Source organism: Lonchura striata, chromosome Z (assembly GCF_046129695.1).
Source record: "Lonchura striata isolate bLonStr1 chromosome Z, bLonStr1.mat, whole genome shotgun sequence".
NCBI lineage: Eukaryota > Metazoa > Chordata > Aves > Passeriformes > Estrildidae > Lonchura > Lonchura striata.
The window spans coordinates 37176250-37200866 of NC_134642.1; the positions used below are offsets into that span (position 1 = coordinate 37176250).

Sequence of the window (24617 nt, forward strand, 5' to 3'; positions counted from 1 at the left end):
GAATGGTGTTTATTGATGGATTTCTTAATGATGCCTTCTTTTTGCCACAAATTGCTGCATTTAGACTAGCTAGAAACATTCTAGAGTAACCACTAATCTGGTCTCATGGACAAAAAGGAGTTTTGTCACAATAAGGCATTTCATCATGATAACTAGTGAAGTAAGCAATATAAATATCTATGTATTTTAGGATTTGTGAATCACTTCACAGATCTAGAAGGGTTCACAGAAATCCTTGAGAAATCTAATGCTAACACCAGAGCAGGGAAGCTCTATTGCTTAAACACCTTGTCCTAGGAATTTTTTTTTTTTATTTAATTGAAACAATTATTCAGGTTACTGTAGCCCTATCGCTTACTCATGGAAAAATCACAGAAGTGTTAGTAGGTAATGATCTGCATAAGGGACAATAAGCATATGAACATGCTTTCATTCATATTTTGAAGAGATGATTAAACTAAAATACATACCGCATCTGTAACTTCTATCTCATACAGCTTCTGGAAGCTCTCACGATCAAAGAAAAACAGCTTCCCACTGCCACCACCTTTCTTAACAGAAGTGCCTGTGACAAGGATCTTATCATCTGGACTGAAACAACAATCTGTTCTGTTGAAGAAAACAAAGCATCTTACTGGGCAGATAAATAATTAACATATCAAAAACTTAGATATAAATTCCACTCATTAAAACAATCTTTTCTATCTGTTAGTTCTCTCCAGACAAAGCTTGAAAAATTATTTTGTTAGCTGTCATCTATTGCTGTAGCTATCAATTAGAGTTATCAGTTACAATTGTTACTACAGTTGTGTACAAGATGCGCAAAACTGGCAGAATCAATAAAAATTCTCCTCCCAGCAAAATTCTCCTCCACTCAAAAGTCTTGCAATCTTTTCAATAGAAGAAACAAAAGAAAAAAAGTACTTGAAAATCTGGCTGTCATCATTAAGTAAAAAAATGTACTAATCATGAAATCTGGTTTTGCTGATGATACATTCTTCAGTGATGCAAGGTGATGTGTTTATACATTGGCCAAAAAAGTTTTTCTGTTTATTTCTCCTTTGTGTTACAAATTGCTGCTAAGATTGGGCTCTCCATGACTTGCCTTTCTAAGATCTTGTTTCAAAATTACAAATTGTCCTTAGGGGATTTGGCTGTATTACAACTATAGAAATGAAGCTCAGACCAATAAAAATATTGCAAACAATACTTAGCACTATGCAGTAAAATAAAATCAGCACTTCTGACACTGTAACCTGAATTCATATTACGTACCTTCATGTTATGTCTACTTTTTCATTCAGATCTTTTTAAATTAATTATAGACTAAATAAGAATAAGGTTTACATCTATATCTCATTACACACATATGGGCCTCCTCTTGAAATGTTACTAATCTAATTAGACTTAAGACATATGAGACTGAAATATCACAAAAATAAGATCTTTTAAAGCAACATGAATCCCTAAAATAAAAAAATCCTAGAATTGCCACTGCACAGTTCTCCTTGGGCAGTCCTCTCTGCACAATTGTGGATCTAGTGACAGCTGAGGATAAGAACTCCAGCAGAACCCTTGCCCACTCAGCAAAAATACTGCTATTTCTGCTAGTTGGAATAAATTAGAATACTTACATTGGAAAGAAGCTGGGCAGTCCATCTGCTGAATTAAGGGGTTTTTTAAATTGCCTAATATCCCATAGCTTTAAAGTATCATCTCCTATGAAACAGAAGAGACAAAGGTTAGCAATAAAGAATTCAAGTCAAGAACCTACACACATCAGAAAATTTCACTCTTTAATTAAGAGAGAAGGGGAACAAAATTATATAGTAGAAGCATCCAAAATGGGAACGATTTGGAAGTTTTTCCTCAATAAGTGACTATGACAGTGCATGGTTAAGAAGCTCAATATGCTCCAGTAGACCAGAAACTTCTCTTCAATGGCTCAGCTCCATTGTGGTAATTCAATCCTATCAAGAACCACTACTCACTGTGGAATCAGATTCCTCAATTACTAATTTATTCTGTGTTTGTGAGCATTGATGTTTTGCTTCTAGGAGCAAATTTAACTTTCAGTATATCTAAAAAAATTAAAAATGTTGCCATGAATGGTCTAGATCAAAAACTAAACACGTTTTATATGTGTGGCTTTTACCTGTCCTAAAAAAGCAATCAGGAAGAACATGAAAAGCACATAAAAGTCTTCCTTCTTGTTTAGTACACAAAAAACTGCTATCTCAGTATGCAGAAGAGGCCCTGGAATCAGTCAGAAATCCTCCAGGAAGGGAGTGATGGGAAGCAAGTGAAACCACACTTGCTGTAACGAAACCTTTTCACCACACTACCTTTAGCTATAAAAGCAAAAATCAAGGTCACAAAAAGAGATCTGTAGCAATTTTCATCTGTATTTGATAAACATGGTGTGACTGCAGACCAGTAAATGTCAGGCTGTTTATCCCTTTTTGAAAAGTTATGACATATTAACAAAATGAGAACTGGGGTAAAAAGGAGATTAGTTAGTTATTCTCAGAGACATCTACGTCTCTGCTCTGACTGCCCTTCTGGAACATATATTTCCAGCATGAGATGAGCTACAGAATTTGAGCTTTGAAGTACCTCACTCAAGCACCTAGACACGTCCGAGCATTTGGCAGCAGTGCCTCAGCACTTTCAAGGGTAAAAAGAAGGATATTTAAGAAACAATTCTCTTTAAAAATATCCAGACAAAAAGTTATAAAGTTTTTCTGCCCTAGGAGACAAGATCTGCTTCCTTCCAAAGTACAAATCTTGCAGGGAAGTAATTTGGTTATCTGCAAGTATTTTGTGGATTCATAGCCTTTGAGCTCAAGAGCTCAAAGGAGGCCTTGGAAATAAAATGTTTTTAAAAGAAGTAACAAAAGAAATCAAGGCCGACAGTGCCCTTTACAGGGAAAGCAGTAATGTGTGGCCTCGTACATCATGTATGTTTATCTTAAAGACTAGGATAACTCCTTACTACAAAATATTTTTAAGAAGTAGACAACTTAAATAAATGATGTCTAGAGCAGAGTGTATTTCTGTTCATTGGAAAGCTAAAAAACAACAGGAAAGAAAAATGTTGAGTCCCCTGATTTGGGAATATGTGTTTTCTTATTGTTTCCCAGTAGACTATATCCAAAGTACTTCAAAGCATTTAGTATTGTAAAATGAAGTCTCCCTTTTCCCTCCCAACCCAGCCACCCACCCCCCGCAAAAAAAACAAAAACAAAAACAAAAACAAAAACAAAAAAAAAAAACCCAAAAAAAAAACCAAAAAAAAAAAAAAACTTATCGTCAAGATGCTGCATCTAAAGCACCAGCCCTTTACAAATGTATGAAAAGGACAACATTTGGCTACTTTGCAAGTCTCCTGGATAGGGACAGATCTACGGCTAGCAGCCAAGGCTGTTCTGTTCCTAGTGGAATGAGCCTTGACATGATCTTCAAGCTGTAGTCCTGCCAGGTTTTAGCAGGAGAAATGCAATCAGATATGTAGCTATAGCTCCTTTGCTAGCAAGAAAATGTAACAAGCTGGTTTAAAAAGTTTAGAAGACCCTAGTAGGACTCAAATTTATGGCTGATTTCAAGTCAACATTGTCTTAAACTGAAATAGTTTAGAAATAGAAGAGTAAGTATTTGGAGAGGGGAAAATGCTAGTAGAATGACTTGACTTGCTAATGCTGTAAAACTTTACCATCATTAAGAATTTGCTCCAATTCACTTTTCCTAATTAAAACTACTAGTGTGCAAATGCAAATTGGTTCCTAAATCTAATTTGCATTTTGAGTTGAAATCACTGTCACTAAGATCACAGAGTATTGCTTTTCCTCAGCACCAAGGATTTTTCCCAGTAGGATTCTTCTATCCATGCTTAGGAGGCAGCTTTAACAGAGCTGCAGCAGTAGTTATCTGTTTTTAATTACTTTACACGTGAACAAAAATAGTTATCCTTAAACAAAAGCATATAAACAGAAGTTGTGCAATTCAGTATGAATATTCAAAATAGTCTAGTCAGATAATTCAGTAGTTTTTCTTGATGTCAGACTTCTCCAAAACCCGGCAGGATTATTTAAAGCTTTTACAGCATTTTTAGTAGCATTTCAAACTCTATTTTTCACCATTTTAATAAGGATACCAATAAATAAGCTCAAGACTGACACAATCAGGTCAAGACACTGTTATGCCAATGGTACTGAGCACTGGATTTATCAAGAGGTAACAATTAGGTCCTAGAAAAACAGTCTTTGGTGAGCAAAGATAGGCATTTTTCAAATGCTCTTTAGTCAAAATAAGGCCGAAGCACTATAAAGATTTGATCTGATTTTTTTCTTTTCTTTTCAGAAGATACTGACCAGGAAGACAAGCACATGAATATGAGTAGGCCCAAAAAAGCAAAAGTGCTGCCAGGAATTCACAAATCCTACAGTCAGCAGCACTCTGTTTAAAAAGAGCGAGTCCTCTGCTGAAAGTGAAACTTGATGACAGAAATTGTTCACAGAGATCAGTGAGGTAAAGAAACATAGGAAATGGGAATTTTAAAAAGTTACAGCTTTGGAAACACATAGCGTAAGAAGCTTACGAGAATATGTTTATCAACTCTGAGCCTTTTTATGAAGGCTTATACTACATATGCGAGAGACAGCTTACAGAACAAGGTGTAGGCTTCGGCATTCTGTACTGGTTCTACAGGAGGAGCTGCAACAACTTCACAACATCCTTTTGAGGTGTCAAAGATTGGGACCAAAGCCAAAGATCTCGTGAGGGAAGTCACAAATTGAGGAATCTATGCCTACATTTGGAACACTTCTCAGCATCACCTGCATCCATACCAGCCTGATCAAATACTTAAGCGCATCATCCACTCTAAACATATGGAATGAACATACAAACATATGGCTAGAAGACTTTCTTATCACCATTTCAGCTCCAAGTGTTGCACTTACCTGACTATGCCTATTAAAACTAATAAATGTATTTCTGGCATGGTTAGAATAAACAGAAGTGTTCACCTTCTAAGAAATATTACTTGCTAAAACCCATCTGATTTTTGAAATGCCAATGTTTGGATTTACTATGAAAAGCAATATGTTATTACACTACACAAAACAGTCACTATACATGCTACTGCATAACCCTTGAGCTTACATGTTTCTATGTTTTAAACCAATTTAAAAATGAAGAAAGAAATACAAGTAAAATGGGGGAAAAAAAGACCAACAAAAATATCAGGAGTCAAAAAATATTCAAAAAAATTTTACAGTAAGATCTCAAGTCCAATCCTAATTCTTATCTCTCCCCCGCTAAACAAAGAAAATGTTCCCCAAATACTGCCTTTCATTGTTTCAAGCATGCAGAAATATCACTTTCTTAAGTTTCTGTCAAGTTACTACCTAATATCCAACAAGAATAGCCCTGGAAACTTTCATAAGCAGCTCCTTAGGTTTTCATTTTCCCTTGTGCCTGCAGCTGAGCCATGCCTCATCTTCTCATATCCAACACAGATCTACATCAGATGCAGGAAAGTCCATCAGGCTTTCAATGAAAGTTCCCATGCCCCAAATACTATCCTCTCTTTGATCCTCAGCACTTGGCAGGTGTGTTAATCTATGAATGCTGGATCCACATCTGCTTTTGTTGGTACAGATCCAAAGCAATACTCATATTAAAGCACTAACCAAACAAGTCAAAATAAGATATGAATCCTCCTTACTTTCTAGCATAGTGCATACAGAGCTTTCTTTCCTCTTAATACACTAGACAAAGGTAGCACTTTTACCCACAATGAGTGGCCAAATTTCTGTGGAGTCTTACATTCTGCAAACAATCAATCAACATTTTATACAGCTTAGAGCAGAATGTGGAAGATAAAACCTGTGTAAATGAAAGTCTGTTTAACACGAAACAAAAACTGGAGACAGATGAGGAAGAGCAGGCAAGTAAAAGTGCCACATGCAATAAAAATAAGAAAAGGTCATTTATGTGGTCTACACTCATAAATGAGAAACAGAAGAGAATTTGAATAAATGGAGGTTTCAAGACAGCACTAGTAAATACCCCTCACTAAGTAATAGCCTTGTTTGCTGCTATATTTAAAAGCATACCAAGGTTTATCCCTAAATTTCCTAAAGAACATTTGTGTGAATTTTTTGTGGCAATCACCACTGGCAGACAGACACAGCATTTAACTTAGTGCAGAATGGAAAGACACACAGTTCACATATTTTCCAAGCAGGAGAAGGTCCACACATAATAAAAGTCTGGTTCAGTGAGGACAAAAAAGCTTTTTCAGTGAGCTTTTACCTGACCACTTACAACCCATTCATGAGTGGCGGCAGAACTCTGAACAGCAGCTTAACTCAGGACGCTGAACAGCAGTTATGAAACAACACAAGTGCCATTAGTGTCCAAATGCCTAGGGCCTTCGAGGATAAGACTACAAAGTCCTTACTCTGAAAGATGTGCTCTAGGAAACAACATCTGGAATCTTTGAAATGTGGCAAGACATACAAAGAATCAGTGAGGCCACACCCAATATCAGCTGCATTTCACTGTACTGACATACACCGGCCAGACACTCTACCCCCTTCAGGGACAGGGGCGCAGGGAGGACACAAAGAAAATGCAAGCTACTTGGCTAGGAAATCCATCCACTGATTCAGAGTTTTTTTTAATCTATGAATACCTATATCTGGTATTTTGTGTATGTTATCTCATTCTATGTACCAAACTGACCAGATGTTCTAAACATATGTTAGGCACAGCGTTAGCCAACATTAATTTATACTGCCTCTCCCTAGGCCTGTTTATTTGGCCTTGGGGCAATGCTAATGCATACACAGAGCTTCTGGTTACAGCTGTTTTCCATCCAGACAGCTTGGCTTGTACGCTTGCACCTGCCTGCAAAACACTGGGCAGACAAATCTCTGCACGAAAAGTTGTCTTCAACAGACACCATCCTACCCCAATAATGAAGTTAATGAGTCCTCAAATATATCTTTGCCTTCTCAAGTCTTATTCTGTTGTCTAAGATTCATTTACAAAAGTTTTATCTGAAGCTTACAACACAAGCCTGTTTTCCCAGTCCTGCGGACATTCCAAATTCTTTTGCCATTCAAGTACATTTTTGGAAGGTCAATTCCAGTCATCAACTTTTGATACTTTTTATACAGATTAGATAAAAATTCAAATTAGGACAGAAAATTACATTGCCTAAGAAAGTTGTATGAGGAATTAATACCTCCAGAGAAGAGCTAGTGTTATTGAGAGACACTTATCTTCCACAGAAGAACTAAGCAACAAAACTGGACTTTTTTATTTTTAGTTAAGCTAATTATTTTCTTTCAGTGTATTATTACTGCTAGACAAGAACACAGATCAGAAACTGTGTAATATAATCAGCAAAGTTATCTTAAAATATTTCTTAACTGCTGTAAAATTCTCTATCAGGAACATGGTACTGAAATGTGTATCAAATTAAAGTAGTAAACTGTGAAATACTTCATATTTTAATCATTAGTATCTGATTTCACTACCTTATCTCCCTCCACCACATACAGTTAACTCAAACAATTAACATGATCTATACGGTTTGTTTAATGAACCATTTCATTTCATTAAAAACGTCTTATATTTAACATGTCATTGGGTTCTTTCAATCACCTACCTCCTCGGCTGGCAAGGACAGTACCATCATAGGAAAATGTCAAACATGAAGTGTCAGTGCCTGAAGCATGGGCTTGTCTGCAGTGGAACTTTGTATGTACCTGTTTGCCAAACAAAAAAGACATTACAGAATAAATTACAATTATGAATCAAATAACAAATGAAACAAATGGGACAAGCATTACTTCATAGTGTTTTCTGTGCTCTGCTGCTTTCCTTATTCTAAACAGAAATCCTTGCATTTTTAGGAGGTACAGTAGCTAAGTATTTCCAACAGACTTTAAAAAAATGCTATATTTGTTTTAGAAGATGCTTTCATAACAAGAGCTTGAATGCAAAATTTGAATTCTTCATAGGTTTAATTATACAGTACAGATTTACATAGCATCAGTGCTCTTGGAAAACTCCCACTAGCACTGAACAAAGGTAGTTATGGCTTGTTTAAGATAAAAATACATTCCAAGACAGTTCTCAACACTCCCCTAAGTAGGCTTTTAGTTTCTCAAACTACCAAAATACAATGTACATACTTTTGAAAGGACAGAAAAGGACTGGAAAATTAACTTTTGCCAAATTTAATTTCTGACAGAATTCATGGCTTACATAATATAATAAAGTTCAGATATTGTGAGATTTGTGTTCCATTTAGGCACAGTAAATTTCAAGTATGGGAATGATGCATGTTTTATTTTAATTATTTCTATTTTGCTGATAATCCTAAAGAAAGGTTGAAATTGCCTTCAAGTTCACATTTTGTTGTTGTATGGAGATCACTTCTTATTTATTAAGTCATTATTTAGTAAAACACCTAAAAATACTATTAACAGGGAAGGAACCTCAAATTAAATTTAAATGGTCTTGTCAAATCAAGCTTTCCGACCTCCCAACCAAAAATAAGAGTCTCTGCTAAGATTTCAGGACAGGAAGTGGAAACACAGGAAGGGAAAAAGGGAAAAGACAGACACAGATAAAAACAAAATTGAGACAGGTGATTCCTTTTTTAATGCTTAGGCAAGAAAACTAATTCACATAGTTGTAAATTAGGCATTCAAGACTTAAAGGTTTCCAGTGCAACTGTATCTAATCTTCCTCTCTGTAAAATGAGGATTAAAACATAGAGGAGAAAATGGCAGATTAGTGACCTTGAAGTCCTTTATTTATGGTAGTGATGAGCAAAACAGAACTCACGCATATAAGCATATCTTTTCAGATGAGAGATTGAATAACATGCAGCAAAATCAGACCTAGAATTCCACCCTGAACAGTAAGAGCAGCTGCTTAGCAATCTTTATCCATACTGTGCATTAAAATAGATGCATTTCTACAGAATGTGATCGCAAAAGGAGAATGTAATCATGAAATGCGATCACGCAGACTGATTTAGGCTTGCACATAAATCCTTAGTAAATTTATCTTCTAATTTGTGACTATGCACCTTACTAAGGCTCTTTTAATGGGTCTTATTTTTTAAGTAAGAGACACAAACTAGTGAAGTAATTAATGTTGTTTATTCTTAAGAATAACTGTTCTAAATTTGGATCGAAAGCTAGAGAATATTTGTGTGATGATGTCAATAATTATTGCAAGCTTATTTTGATGTGCAGATTTGGCCAGTCATTCAGAGGAGTCACTCTGAGGCATTCCCTCCACAACTGACTTTGCAAGAAACAAAGGGGGACTTCAAATACCAACAACATGCTTCCTACAGTATTTGAACACAGAATGCAATGGCCTACACTTAGCCATAGTAATTGTTTTGAAATTACTGTCACCTCTACCCAATTATGCATACCCTGAAGTCTATGAACAGACTGGTTTACAACTGTTTGTCTTTGGTGGGAGTGTTTATTAATACTAAAAAACATATTTTGTGCATCCAATTGCATAAAATTTTCCAAGTATGTGTAAATATGTAAAGAATAAGATGTGAATTGGCTATCAGGAAATAAATTTTCTGTAGTATTTGTTAAACACTAACAAGCAATTAAAACAATGTATTTTTTGTCTAAGAAATACCATGGACACTTTCAAAAGCATCATAAATGGTTAATATTCATACTTTAAAAATAACAGATTACATTACGATATTCAGCTCATTCAAACAAATTAAAAAAACTTCATTTGGGCTCCACAACACTCCCATCCCTCCAGACAATGTCACACTGACATACATATATTAAAATACCATTTTTTTCACTCTGCTGCCCAACTTAATGTGAGGGGGTGAGGTTTTTTCCTTTCATTTCATCCTCCATCTAAAATTCTTTCCTCTTGCTTTGTGTTGGATCCAAATTAAAACACAGAAAGAGATCTGGGGTTCAATGAATGCCTTTTCTTTTATGCTTTATAAGTAAAAACCCTAAACATCTATAGATAGATAGCAAATCACATAACAGTCCATAATTTCTATTATTTTCCTATGGTCAAATACACCAATTTTATTTAGCATTTATTTGTGAATCCATCAATACCTAAACCGTATCTTTTAGGAATTAAAAATCTCATCTAAAATTGGCCACAAGTTGTGCCAGGAGAGGTTTAGTTTGTATATTAGAAAAAATTTCTTCCCTGAAAGAGTGGTCAAGCATTGCAACAGGCTTCCCAGAGAAGCGGTTGAGTCACTGTGCCTGGATGTATTTAAAAGACACGCCAATATGGCACTTGGGGATATGGTTTAGAGGTGGGCTTGTAAAGAGTGGGACTCAATGCTCTTAAGGGTCTTTTCCAACTGAAATTACTTTTTACATCGTGCACTATAGAACGTTCTGAATAAAGTACTTATATTCTGACCAGGTTTTGCACTTTTTTAAACTGTCCTATAGAGAAAGGAAAACAGCTGCATATAGATGTCGAAGACTGACACCATTTGCCCTTTAATGACAAAAATGAAACCGAACAAACAAATTTTGCCCAATTCTATCCAGCTTCGATACTTTAGGATTTAATGTAAAACCAGGCTTGACTGAAAGGAATAGTACGGTTGCATCAGGAATTCTATGTCTTTAAAATAAATTTGCTCCATTTACCAGTAAAAAGATTGTTTTCCTAACTTTAAGATCAGCAAGCTTGCCCTCCATATATTATTCTGCAAAGGAATATAACCCTGAATCGTAGTACTAAATCAAATATTCTAAAATGACTGAAGGTTGAAAAGTTTTTACACATACTGGCAAACATTCATTGCAGTTTTCAAAGAAAATAATGGTTTTGGCCTCTGACCTCATAGTATTTTTAACAGATGTCTAATCTTGCTAACAAATCATTAGCAAAAAAAATTGTTATCAGAATATTTCTAGTTGGAAAGACATGAAACAACAGAACCAATGTAGGCAATTCAAAAATTTGATTCAAGAAGGGAAAGAAGAGCATTGAAACATAAGATAAAGATGTCAAGATAATTAGGGCAAAGTGTATCTACATATCTCCTTCTTACCCTTCTCCTTTTTTTGCAGAGGTGCCCGCTATTATGAAGTAATCGTCATGTGCCTTATAAAATTTGACAAGTTCATCAGTCCTTAACATTTTTTAAAGGTTTAGTTACTTCAGCAAATTCTGCAGTAAACCACTACATTCTGCAACTTATTTAAAGGCTTTCTAACAAATAACTCCACCAATGTAAGCACTTTCCTCCTAGCTTTGTATTAGCACGTATATTTTTGTTAAGCAATTACAGCTGACTGTACTTGTGTGCAAAATGAGATGACAGGCATAAAACATGAAGCACATGTGAGAAAGGACACAGTTGCATGTATCAAAAAAAACAAAAAATAACAGATAAATGTCAGGGTTTGCAATATTGCCAGAGTCCTCAGAGTGAACAAAAGCCAGAAGATAAAAGGAAACTAGAGAACAGATTGGGAAAGGGTGGGGGCAAAGGTACATGACTGGAGGAGCATCAGCAATGAGTACCCCTTGTACAAAAATTGGTATGGACTTAAGAGGACACATACAGGAAGTGAAGACAACAGTGGCCACATGAATGGTTTACCACAAAATAATGACCTACAACAGAGCCACATGGCTACAGCCCTGCATCCCACAACTGCTCTCCTGCTCCAAAACACTCCATAAAATTTGTTCTAGGAAAAAGACAGACCTACTCAATTTGTTCACCTCAAAAATCCAAGCTACATCCATGAGAAAAATAGCAATATGTCTAACTGATGGAATTTTTCAACTTCCCACATTGTTTGTGGGATACAATATTTCACAGTAAGCCGACACTTTCCCAAGATTACAATGCTTCTCACATTCTGCCTCCTCCCCCCACTTTTCTTTTAACAAAATATTGAATGTCCCAGCCAAGACATTCTTCTTTCTTATTTTTTTCTATCTTCTACTTTTTTTTTAAGCAAAGGCAGTAAATTAAGGCAGGCCTTGGGGAAAGTGAAACCTACAAAGATGGCTATATCAACCTTTCTCTGTTCTACAGATGTATAGCAAAATATACTTATTTATTAGTGTGAACACAGACAACCATACAACTACAATCACAATTTATGTTGGTTTCAAACCAGAGGCAGAAGGGCAGGACAGCTCAGCAGAGATGCCTGACAAGAAAGTCCCAGGCCATGTACAGCTAGTTGAGTTTTAAATGAGTTTTTTCACCTAAGATACTTACAGCAAAATAAAACAGTTGTAATTTTTAACAAATATAAGAGCCTTCCAAGATGACATATTATTACAGGCCAGGCTCAAGGTGATAAAAGTATCAGTTACAAAGCTGCAAGATGAAAACAAGCAAACAAAGCAGAAATCTCCTTTTTAGTCACAACTGACCAAAGCTGTCTTGGGTCTTTGTTCAAAGTGATCCATCAGAAACAGACAACATCTCAGAGCTGTGATCACAGGTGACAAGGCAGGCAAGTTCCCAAGGCAGGAATTACACTCTCCAAATGTCTACTTCCCCATCCCCCCTTCAGCCACCTCTACTGAAAAGAAGTGTTATCTCCTTTGCTCTCAGTCACAATCAACAAAAGAAATCTAAGTGTACTTTCTGGGTTTAGTGTACCAATTAAAAATTGTCAGGTCTACATATGTCAATTGAATCCAGAAATTTCTCAATATTTTCCCTGAGCAGGCTGTATCAGATGCTTTCCTTAAGTCTCTATAAATATGATCCCAGGGCTTTCAACTTATGTGACTGCCCTTCAATAGCACTTTCCGTGTTGTAGAAATGGATGCTGTTTCAGTAATGAGCACACTGACTCAAAACAAGATTAACTTGTGAAATCTGAGGTTTTAGTGTTTACATGATTACACTCTTGCATGATTTCCTCTTCTCTGTGACTTTCTAACCCAGTGACATCTACATGTATAATCAGCAGATCTGAAATACTTCTTTTCTCTCAATCTTAATTAATCAATTATGAATACAGTAGCCTAACCTTGACACAATCAGGACATCTGAGTTACAATTGTATTTAACTGTCCTGTGTAGCCATTATATTCTCATCTGTTGCAACTAAGTCCTTTTATCTGCTTGACAAGTCTTGAGAATTTCTCTCACACTCAGCAGTGGTTCAACACCCCTTCAATAATTTCTCACATGTATTTCATTGGGAAGCATACCTAGTTATTTGCACTTACTGAACCCATAAAAGACTCAGCTCTATTTTTCTTTTTCTTTTCAAATAATCTGTAGCTTTTCTTGAGTTGCAATGAAAAACTTGGGTAACTGGGAGAATTAAAAAAAGGTGTACATTTAATTTTTAAAGTTTATGGAATTTTCAATGCATCATGCATTATATTAAGCAATTGTGAATGAAAATAAAAACGCAAGTGTGAAATACTTAGTCAGAATATGCTTGGAAGTTATGATAAAGAGTAGTCTAAGAAGAAAAGTCATACAGTGGTGTAGCCAGGCAAGATGAAATATTATTTAATGTTTTGTTAATTTTAATTGATACAAAATCTTGATTTCTATTTTAAAAAATCTAAAACATTTATGCAGAAGGCAATGAGGAAAGCCACCTGATACTTCTGACTACACATTTAGGGTTTAGGCAAAACAAGGAAGCAAGCAGGTCAGCCTGTCCTAGAGATATCTCTGATCCTTTGTAGAGTGATGAGAAAGTCCCTCCTATCTGCCCATGCTTCATTCACCAGGAAGAACATTCAACTTGTAAGAATATTGCTGACCACAGAAACAATTTCATCTTGTTTATGCTTATTCATCAAGAAATATTTCAGAAAAACATTTTAGCAAGATAGCTTCTTAACAGCATTGCTAAACACTTGCCTAAAGGTTTGAAAATTAAACCCCAGCTGAATGTTTGGCTGCACGGTCAAACTTTGCATTTGAGAAAATAACCTATCTTGGTCACAAAAATGATACATATTACTAATAAAAATAACTTTTGGAAACTATTCAGTTGGCTCCCTTTGGAGGTTTTTTACAGTACATGAGAAAAACACACAAGGATGTAAAAGCAACTTTCTTCTGTATCTTTTCATAACTCATCCAATCCACCTCATGTTATCCTAACAAATTTACATTTTTCCTCCTTTGTACTATCATAAATACGGCTTTTGTAAACAAAAAAAAGCACCCACTCCTCCTTTTGGCTCTCTAGAAGTTAAATTGATCATTCAACTTGCCCAGCTGTTCAAGGTTTCCTCGCCTTCCAGAAAACAATCAAATGTTATCAATGTTATTATGCAAAAATCTCATTAAAGATTCAGCTAAGATATACTCGAACTCCACTGCAAGTCCACAGATTTCTTCAAACTCATCCATGCCAACCCTGGATGTTTCATATCATTTAAAAGCAGCTTTTGGCCTACTGACAATAAAAAAAAATTTAAACAGAAAAAAAATATAAAGAAGCTACTAAGTTGTCTTCAAAAAGCAACTATGACAGACTTATTCTCAGCTTATTCCCAAATATTCAATAAAATGTCTCATATTCTTTCAGTGTCCCCAAAGCTTAAACCACTTCTTTAGTCTAACAGAGGCACAGCGTAAATAGAGTGAAATATAACTGGAAATAGACAAAAATCTACATAAAGTCAACATTCCTGGTTCAGCAATCCTTGAGCCAAAATGGTGTAATTTGCAGCAAGTTATCAAAGATGGCTGTATAATAAATCTATTTACTTAACAGAAATAGTAGCCAGCACACATATATTCTAAGAGGATGGATGTATTTATCTAAGAAATGAAAGCATTTTCATTAAACTTCTTGTAACATACCAAGCTATTCTTTCTTCTACATTCTTTGATTTTTTTTCTGATAAAAGTGCACTGTAACCATCATGCCATACTATCTCTCTGCATGTAATTTGAAAATAAATAATTTTTTTAAACTATGGATTTGGTTTTATTCATTCAGATGGGACAATGAAGATGGAACTATGCCTCAATTAAAGGGGTAAGTGATATTCTTCCTCATGCAAGTCAGTGATAAACTGAGCATTCTCAAGTAAACTTCATTTTCTTTACATGCAATATTCTTATCTCAATTCCGTGGTTCCTTCTTTGATGTTGCTTTTTTCTCACAATGGTTTTATATATTTGACTAGCTAAACAAGCAAGCAAATAAAACCCCCATAGATGCAAGCAAAAAACTGGCAAAGCAGGAAAAAAATTTCAGAAATTGCTTATGGTGGTTTACACTAACAGAACAGTGTTCTAAACTAGCTTTCAGAGCAGCAATCAAGTAACTAAGCACTGCCTAGAGTGAAAAAACTTGTAGTACCTTTTGGAGAAAAAGCTGCTTGCTACTCTACAGTGCAATTTCTGATTAAATTTCAAACATGGGTCACTTTTAAAATTATCTTTCTTTTTAACAGACATTAAAAAAAGTTACTATTTTAAGTATGAGAAGAAAGATTTTCTTTTTGTTTGCAATTAATATCTTTGAATCAATTAATCTTTTCTGTCTCATGTAATATAAATGAGATTATTATAAAAGGTATAGAAATATAAAAATGTCAAAACTGATATCCAAGAGTCCTTCAAACAGGCTGCAGTATTTCCACAAAAATTTGTCTCTGAGGATTGAGAATTGTTACATAATTTTTCATTCTGCAAGTAGGTTTCTCTGCTACCATTAATGTTTGCTATTGCTTCAAACCCCTCTTTCATGTAGGATATGGGAAGTTATGAGGTTGAGATGCTGTGGGAGGAGACCACTGTATAAGAAACTACACCCCTTTTTCTGCCTGTTAAGTTGCTGTCAGTCCCTGTTCTAGAAAGTTCATCGTTCTGTGTTTGTTCATAGTTCCCTGAAAACTGTTATCCACCCCCTGTCCCTCCATTGGTTGTTCCCTGATCACCCCATCCCTGCTCCCTTGTCTCTTCCCTGGTTGTTTCCTTTCAATAGTTATCCCTCCTACCCTGTCCCGGTTTTATACCCCTAGACCCTCCCTCAGTCGGGGCTCTTTTCTTTGCTGCCTCTGACCCCTTCAGCCTGTTCTGTTGCTCTTCAATAAACAGAGCTGGAATTTCAAGCAGAGAGCCTCTCTCATATCACTTATTACAACATCTGCACCTTGAGGGTCTGGTGATGCGCAGGAGCAAGCCACACCGACCAAGGAGCTCGCTCTTGGGAAGGCGGCCCTCCAGGCGACATCTGCCCACGAGGCCGTGCTTTCTGCTTCTTTTTCTGTTTCCATGATATAACACCTCTTTCCATGCAATTCTCTTTGACCACTAGCATCCCTAGAATTCTTTTCCTTCCAACAGAAAGATTGCTTTCATTCTCTCATTCTAGCCTCCTAGTTTTACTTCAGTTACGCCCAACAATTTAGTATTTCTTCTCCACCAGCAGTGGCATCCACACAGCATAGAGAGATACAAATTTCATAAGCAGCAATTCATGTACATCCAAATCTCTCCAGTTTTCCCCATATAGCTCCATGTTCCTCTCTCTCTCTTGCCTTTTCATCCAATACTGCTTTCTCCTCCACCTTCACTCATTGGTAATCCCACTATATTCCATGTGAGAATGCTACTTAAAATCCCTCCAGAGTCTCAGGATTATTCCTGACAAATCCACATGGGATGCTAACCCACCCTTACTGTCATCAACACTGGGGGAAAAGTGTCTGTATTCTGTTCCCTTTCTTCACTGTTTTATGAAGTCCAGTATCTCAGGCATACCATCTACATGTTGGCTCCCTTTTTCACTATTCCCTCTGGTACATGATTACCTTTCCATTTCTCTGGCTATTCACTGCTGCTCAATCTGCTTGGTCACTAAACTTTCCACTCTACAGTATATTTTTACACACCTTATTCACAGCCACGACTCCCAATATTTTCACACCATTAAACTGCCTTCCAAAGGAAGGTACATCATTGTCTCTCTGCTGAACATCTTAGTTCACCTTGACATCACTCAATGAATGTTTAGTTGCTAATACAAATTTAACATGACGAAAGCTGTTCATGATTTTCTTAAATGGATACCACATCTTCTCAATTTCCCTGGAAGATCTTACCCCCTTTAACCATTCATCATAAGAAAAATGTTGTTATATGCTTCCCAATGTGCCATCTCCTTTGTCACGCATTGTAAAACATTCTGTAATAAATCCAACCAACTACCCACTGCCAGTATAATTATTTTAATGTGTTTTCCCTTTTTGTTTCCTTGATAATGGTTCTTTACTTTTAGGGGTCCACTCTTGCCTCATTTTGTCTTTTTTAACAGCTGTATTTCACCAATGAATTAAATACAATCTTTCAATTACAGCAATTACAAATCTTTCATTTAATCTGCAAGCACATCTGTGTTTTTCTCAGAAAAACCAAAATCAAACCAAGGAAAACCACCACTCCTTTTTCTGCAACACATGAGGACATACAATAAACTATTGGGTAAAAAATAGTAAAAAAAAAAAAAAGGGGGGGGTGGTGGGAAACACATAATAATCCAGATTGCACATTGCCTTGTTTTTGTTTGCTGGTGTAAACCTTTTACCAACTTGACACTGAAGGATTCATTTTCTGACACAGCCACCTTTGGTTAGGAAGGAAGCCAAAACTGAAGTTTGTTTTACACATGCAGACAGACAGCACCACATATCATTGCAGCCCTACCCTGCTCTCCCACCTCGATGCAACAGCCAAGAAATCACACTGACCTGTCTGGAATAGAGAAAACATTCCTATACCTCTGCCAGCACCTATCTATTAACTTCAACACATCAAATATTGAAATCAAGCAGCCATTTTCACATTTGTGACAAGTAACAAGCCAATGGCTTGCAATGCAATGCTTTCTGATGACTGCAACAGCTGTCCCATTCCTGTTTCTGAGAAATCACTCTGCTCTTCAAGGCACTCTAGAAATTAAACCAGTCCTCCCATCACAAGGGCAGGGATGCACTACCTGTCCTCCTTCTGCTCTTGTGAGCTCTGTTGAAACAGCATCTATAATGTGCCCACCCAGTGCATTCCAATGGCCTCAACAGGATGAAGTTTGTTTACAGATCTCGGACTCTCCAGGTTAGACCACAGAACTGCAAAATGGTGAGGACAAAGAGCAGGCGAGTGAGCCAGGATGCAGAAAAATTGAGTGCTGATTATAAGTTTGTAAGTGACTCCTTTGAGCACAAAACAATCACAAGCCAAATCTCAAAGTGATACATATACATAGTGCAAAGTTAAATAGTAACTGTAAAGGAATTTTTTTAAAACTCCACATACTACTTAGTCTAAATGAAAATTATGTACGTTGAAATACCTAAGAATATGTTGTTTAAATTAGTGCTTAAAACAATTATACACATTCAGAAAGTCTATTGAACTAGAATGTAATTACAGGCCTCTGGACGTACTTAGACACATTGTCTATGTATTTACACATAATATGTGAAACACATAGGTAGTCCATATCCAAGTCCAAGTCTCATTCACTATCTCATGAGAAATTTAGAACTTGGTTTAAGGAAAGCAGCTGTTTCATGGATGTATCTGATTTCAGTCTGTATAGTATCACTGCAGTCATACATTAAATAAAACACAGCTGGACAATGCTCCACCTCAATTTCACCACCCTCTCTGCTAATTGTTTAGCACGAACATCTGTTGAAAACAAACTTTAGGAATAGGAAACCCCTTTATTTTAAAAGATTTTGCACTGGGAGAAGTTTTGCTTACTTATGAAGGAAGTCCCAGTATTAATCAGGTTTTAATTATGAGATACATACCTAGAGTTGTAAGAAACCTGTCTACTGAAGCTGTCTTATGAAAAATATGGTATTATTACAAATACATGTGATTGATTTAGTTCTGTACCTGTTACCGAGATATGTTTTAGCTGTGCAGTTTATCTTCTCATTGATAATTATGAACACAAAAATAATTTGTTTGACTTATAATCTTATTATGAATTCTCTAGAAATGCCATTCAAATATTTTCAGTTCAAGTTAACAAGACTTACATTCTTTAGGAATTGAGTATAGTCTCCAGTGTATTATCGCCAATTATTTAAACAGTATCCCCACACAACTGCACCTTTTAATGGACATAACCATGAATCAATTGTTCTTTCTGTAGAGAAAAGATTGTTCTTTTTCAAACTTCCTGAGTTAAATGCATGTAACTTAATGTAACATAAAAAAGCTATGACTCAATATACCTTATCACCTGCAAACCTGTATGTCCCATGGCTCAGAAGCTATTTCCTACCTTTTTAGTTTTAATTCACTTGTTCAAGTTGTAACAGCTTTCCTTTTGTTAAGTATTTTAAAATGTGGGAGGCTTTGTCTTCTCTAATAAAATAAACCTAATGACCAAGAGCTGTACAAAAATGTACTTCACATTGCTTTTAAGAAATTCACAGCATAATTCTCCTGTTATCTCCTCACAAGCTTCAAGAAATAGTGACCTACTATGAAGCACAGTGAGATACATTTGGAGGCAAATCTAACTGCCTAATATACACATCAAGCACAACAGTCTTTTCATAATTTACAAACCCTATCAGACTCTAGACCACTGAAGTTTTCAGCTTGCTTGGCAATGCATATACTACAGCATCTAAAAGCCATTTCTTTGATAAGCCAAACTACTCTGGAGATAACTTCTTTTTAGATCAGAATGTAGTATTTGAATTTTCCACTTTTTGTCTCTGCAAAAAAAGGAAATTTTTTTCTAAAGTAACAAAGCTAGCTCAAGAGGCTCTTTTATTTTTTCCATTATGTTTTATAATTTAATCTTTCTATTTCTGTAACATTATTCATGTTACAATAATATTAATAGCACTACAATATTAATAAGTATTAATAAGGCAAATCATGTTGCTGTAATGCCTACTTTTCTCAAATCATAATTTTGAAATTATTTCTGTAAGTTCTACTTCTAGTTTTCCAAATAATAAACCAAAGAGACATATATAATCCTTGTGGAAGAAGCCTTTTTCCTTAACCATAAATGAATCCAAATCCTCTAACCTATTTTCACTGGGGTGTGACAGACTTCAAGATTTAGAATTGCCTTTCATCACTATATTAGATAGTGCAAACATTTAGATAGTTCTTAACTATAAACTGTTTATTACATAAGAGAGAAATGCACTTAGAAATACAGCAGGGCACATTTTATCTCAGCATATGATTGTCAGATTCTTTACTGTGGCTGGCTTCAGGGTACAGATAGTGATGTACTGGCTAACCCAGACATATACAAAAAGGAGTAATATATGAATCTGTTAATATTTGCTGCTGGCAAGCTTGTGTATGATTTTCAGTTTCTGGAACAGAGGTCTGGCACATATACATATGGAATGAAAGGGTGGAATATTATGGATATGGAAAACTTACCTTAAGTTTGAAAGGGGAATATAGTATATTTGGATATCCTTCATCTTGTATTTACACAAGAAATTTCCAGATGTAGCCAGACTGCCCTCTTCAAAGCATGAAGCATGTTACATACTTGGGGGAAATTGGAAGATTTCCCTGCTGTTTAGCTGTAGTAGTGATAGTCAGCAAATTTAAGATCAGTCATTGTAAACTGTTTCTATTAAATATTGACATTTCACTGGAATATTTTTAATGCTGTGGAGATATCAATATAAATATTACATTCTATACATAAAAAAAAATCCAAATAGACATGTGACTATTCCATGGTGAAAAAAGATGACTAAAACCTAGCTGGTGTGAAAAAAGTGAAACTCTCTAATGCTATGATGGACAAGATGCCAAAGACACACAATGAACTGGTAGAAACTGTATCTAAAATGGCATATGTATAGTAAAACTTTCTAGTGGACAAACATAAGACATTTCAGGAATTACTGAAAGCCATGCCTTTTGCATGTCAGCATAGGCAAAATGAATTCTGTAAATGTGTAAGGATTCAACAACCTCATCTTCCTAACACATAGGTATAAATGCCCTCAAAGGACCTCCTAATTAATGGGAAAGTATTTACAGCAAGTCTCAGATCTTACTACTACTTTTGATTACTCTGTCATGGCAGCATCAGCTGTAAAATCCATCAAGAACAGCAAAATAAAGTTTGCAAAAAAATTTCCCAACAAGATCTGGACTTAGGTTCCCATTCCTAAAAAAAAAAAACCCAAGGAGTTTTTCTCATAATTTTTCATTATCTATATCCATGTCCTTAGTTGCACAGTATTTTTTCAAAATGGTTTCAGTACTTGCGGAACCTTTCATCTCTAAAAATTCTACCTTAAAACTTCCAACAGCACACCACAAAACTAAAGCTTACAGAAATCCTTTCAAAGCAAACCATTGCTAAATATAGAAATGTATTTATCTTACATCTATAAATCATGCAATTATTTGGAAAATACTTTTAACATGACTATTTGTAATTAAAATGTACAGAGTTTAGACCTGTTTAATTTCAGGGCATACTGTGACATTACACTTTTCTTCCCCTTATATTTTGAGGATAGGGTGGCTTAAGGGCGTGTTGAAAACAAATTATTGGGACTACCACCTGATCACACCCCATTTGGGAATATTTATGTGGGCAGTACATTATTACAGTGTTGAATTACAATATTATGAAGAATTTTAAGTTTTGCAAGACCACTTTGAGCTACAGCTAAGTAATTTGAACTCATCCAAATACATAATTTATTCTAGCAACTTAAAATTAAGAGTAAGGTTTTAAAACCAGGATAAAAAAAACTGCTAGCAAAGCAGTAATTCAGCTATACTGTATCAAATGCTCACTTTTGAGCTGAAGAACGTAGTTAAACCTAGCTAAGTCTTTTATGAAACAAGAAACTAAAAAATATAGGTTAATCATTCACTATAAAAGCATTTTCATGGAAACTTGCTTAATGAGAATTACACTGAAAATCACAAAACATTATATCTTTCATGTTCAGATTTGCACTACATAAAAAAATAAACCTATTACAGATGTAAAAGGCAAACCTATTACAGAGGTATTTGTCCAAACTAATTCTTTACTTATAGTGCAGACAGTAGATAGGTAAAAGCTTGTAATAACTACTCAAAGTTTACAACCAAATTTAACATAGCTATGAAGAAAAACAAGATTTTGAGTGTACACGCTGTTTTCTCACAGGCATTTAAAAGACGTGACCACTTCTCTTATAAACTCTGTCTCCCCAACATCCTTATTAATATCTTTGTATCACAGCTGCAATGATATACCACAAAATAGGTGATGTGTGAAACTGTGAAACATGATTCAGCCTGTCATACATAGAGAAGTTGTTTATGCAGCCCCGTGCTGAACACACCCAGGAAAAGCTGGGAGGAAAATATTCACGTAACTGGTAGCCTCACTAAGTGGCTTGAAAGATTAAGAAAGAAGTCCAGGTTTTTTACCCCAAAAAAGCCTATTTGTAACTAATTAAAAACTTCTCAATCCAATCCTTATTGTGGAAAATGAGGGGAGATTTTCTGTTCATTGAAGAGATTTCAATTTTAACTCATAATATACTTCAAAAATTACTTCATTTTTCCCCTATCTCTATGAACAATATATTCACATTCCTGGACAGGAATATCAGGCACACAAAGGTTTACTGATGGCAGGACATTCTGCATTCTTGACACTAAAGACTGACTCTGTGGATCAGTTTGTTCAGAAATATGTAGTATTACAGGCTTGCAAAAAGCTCTGAATGGGCAAGTGCAGGCAAGATGAGGAATTTGAACTTACATGAACTGCAGGTAAACCTAGTGGCTTTACTGCACTGCCCTGTGAACCAGTAATTTTTGAGGCCCTGTCTTATTTTGATCACTAATGCTCTTCAACTCTCCATATTTGCCACTTTTCTCCATGTCTCAGAACATTTAAATTGAGAGTGTTCTAATATGTTGTATTATAATTGACTATTTCACACTGTTGTTTCCACTATTCATTTAAAGTTGAAGGAAGTTATTTTTTACCTCCTTTGAAGCTGTTATTTTAAGCCAAGTTGACAGTGTTCATAATATTTCAAATAGGCTGACAGATTGCTCTGCTAATGTGCACTGTAAATGCACATGTACGTGAACCTTAAAAGAAAAAATATGCACCGACAAAATAACGTATGTGAGAAAATAACACAGATTTATGACAAAACAAAAAAATCCCCTGAGGCAGGTGATTATAATGGATCATGAATTTGCTGAGGAAGTTTGGAAAAAGGCATGGCAGAGCTGGAATCCATTTGGCTAACTTCAGCATTAGCAAGTTACCAATGTCAATTTGAAGGAAGAAAAAATCTTCCTTCAAAAGTTCCAAAAGTGTTTTTACTCTCACTGCATACAGCTGGGAGATTTGGAATCATACTAAAAAAAGAGTGGAAGTAAAAAGCTGAATGAAACATTCATGGTGTTCATTACTAGTCAGAAATGAATTGATCACACACCAAAATAACTCCCTAAGCACAGCAACGTAATTTAAAAAAGAAAACAAAAGAAAAAAAAAAAAAGGCAGATACTGAGATGGTTCAAAAGTACCTTGGGAAAAAAACAACTAACTGATGAACATAAGTTACAACAAACAGCTACTTTGACTTCAGCAGGATGGATAAAATATGACATAGAGATCTTGTCTTCCTCTAAATTAAAAATCAAAAATTTTTACACCTTCCCGAATCTCTCCTTCCAGCTGCATATGACCAAGCACACAGCATAAATAGTGATGCCAGAATCATTCAGAACTAATCAAGAATAAGAAAATATGGTAATTATTTTCTGCTTTCAAACACTAGCAAATTTTGCTACTGACTCAATAGAGCCTCGTCAAGATAAACAAATGCTCTCTTAATTTTGACTTGAAAGCCAATTGTACTGTACACAGCAAAATTTGTATATATATGGCTCTACACTTGTTTTAACAGAATCAAATAGCATTTGCTGGACGGGAATTACAGCTTCCTGTTCAAAAATCAGAATTTAACATTTCTACTATATATGTCTTCAAGAAGTTTAACCCTCACACCTTGATCCTCTACAGCTTTACCATTTTCCTGGGCCACACACAATTTGTACCCCAAGAACTGCATCAATTTGTAATAACTTAGCATTTTTTTGTTTGCATTTGCAAGAATCTCTGTATCCTGTCAGTAAGTGCTTTCACCATTCCACTGCTTGAGTCAGTCTCATCCTCTTCTTTCTAGCAGTTATGTTGAACACATATTCCATTTGAAAGTTTTTTTCTTATCCCTTCCCCATCCCCAAACATAAGATGAAGGTTTTTTCTAATAGTTTAATCAAGATGCCTTTTGAAACACCTGATTCTAACTATACACAGGGATCTCCAGAGGACACCAGCAGTCTTAGGCAAGAATACTACTAAAAATCCAATTTACCTGATCCTTTACCCAAAAATCTTACACACTTCTTATGGAAAGCAACAAAGGCAAAGACAGAAATTCTTTAGACGTTAAAAATACAAACTGTGGAACACACTAACTTAACTTCCACTAGAAAATCACTTTAATCTTTCCTTGTTATACAGGGGTCACCCATTGGAAATTGC

The 24617-nt window shown here is 35.5% G+C and overlaps 1 protein-coding gene across 2 annotated transcripts in view; it reads right to left on the minus strand.

The window, feature by feature from the left end:
* The window catches only part of WDR70 (WD repeat domain 70), a 126891-nt gene that overhangs the window by 26818 nt on the left and 75456 nt on the right, over nt 1-24617 (minus strand). For both annotated transcript variants that reach the window (XM_021551634.3, XM_021551628.3), the window contains 3 exons: nt 7682-7781; nt 1635-1719; nt 471-609 (listed from right to left, as the gene is read on the minus strand). In XM_021551634.3, coding sequence (XP_021407309.2) covers nt 471-609; nt 1635-1719; nt 7682-7781 — 324 coding nt within the window. The remainder of the gene's footprint in view (nt 1-470; nt 610-1634; nt 1720-7681; nt 7782-24617) is intronic.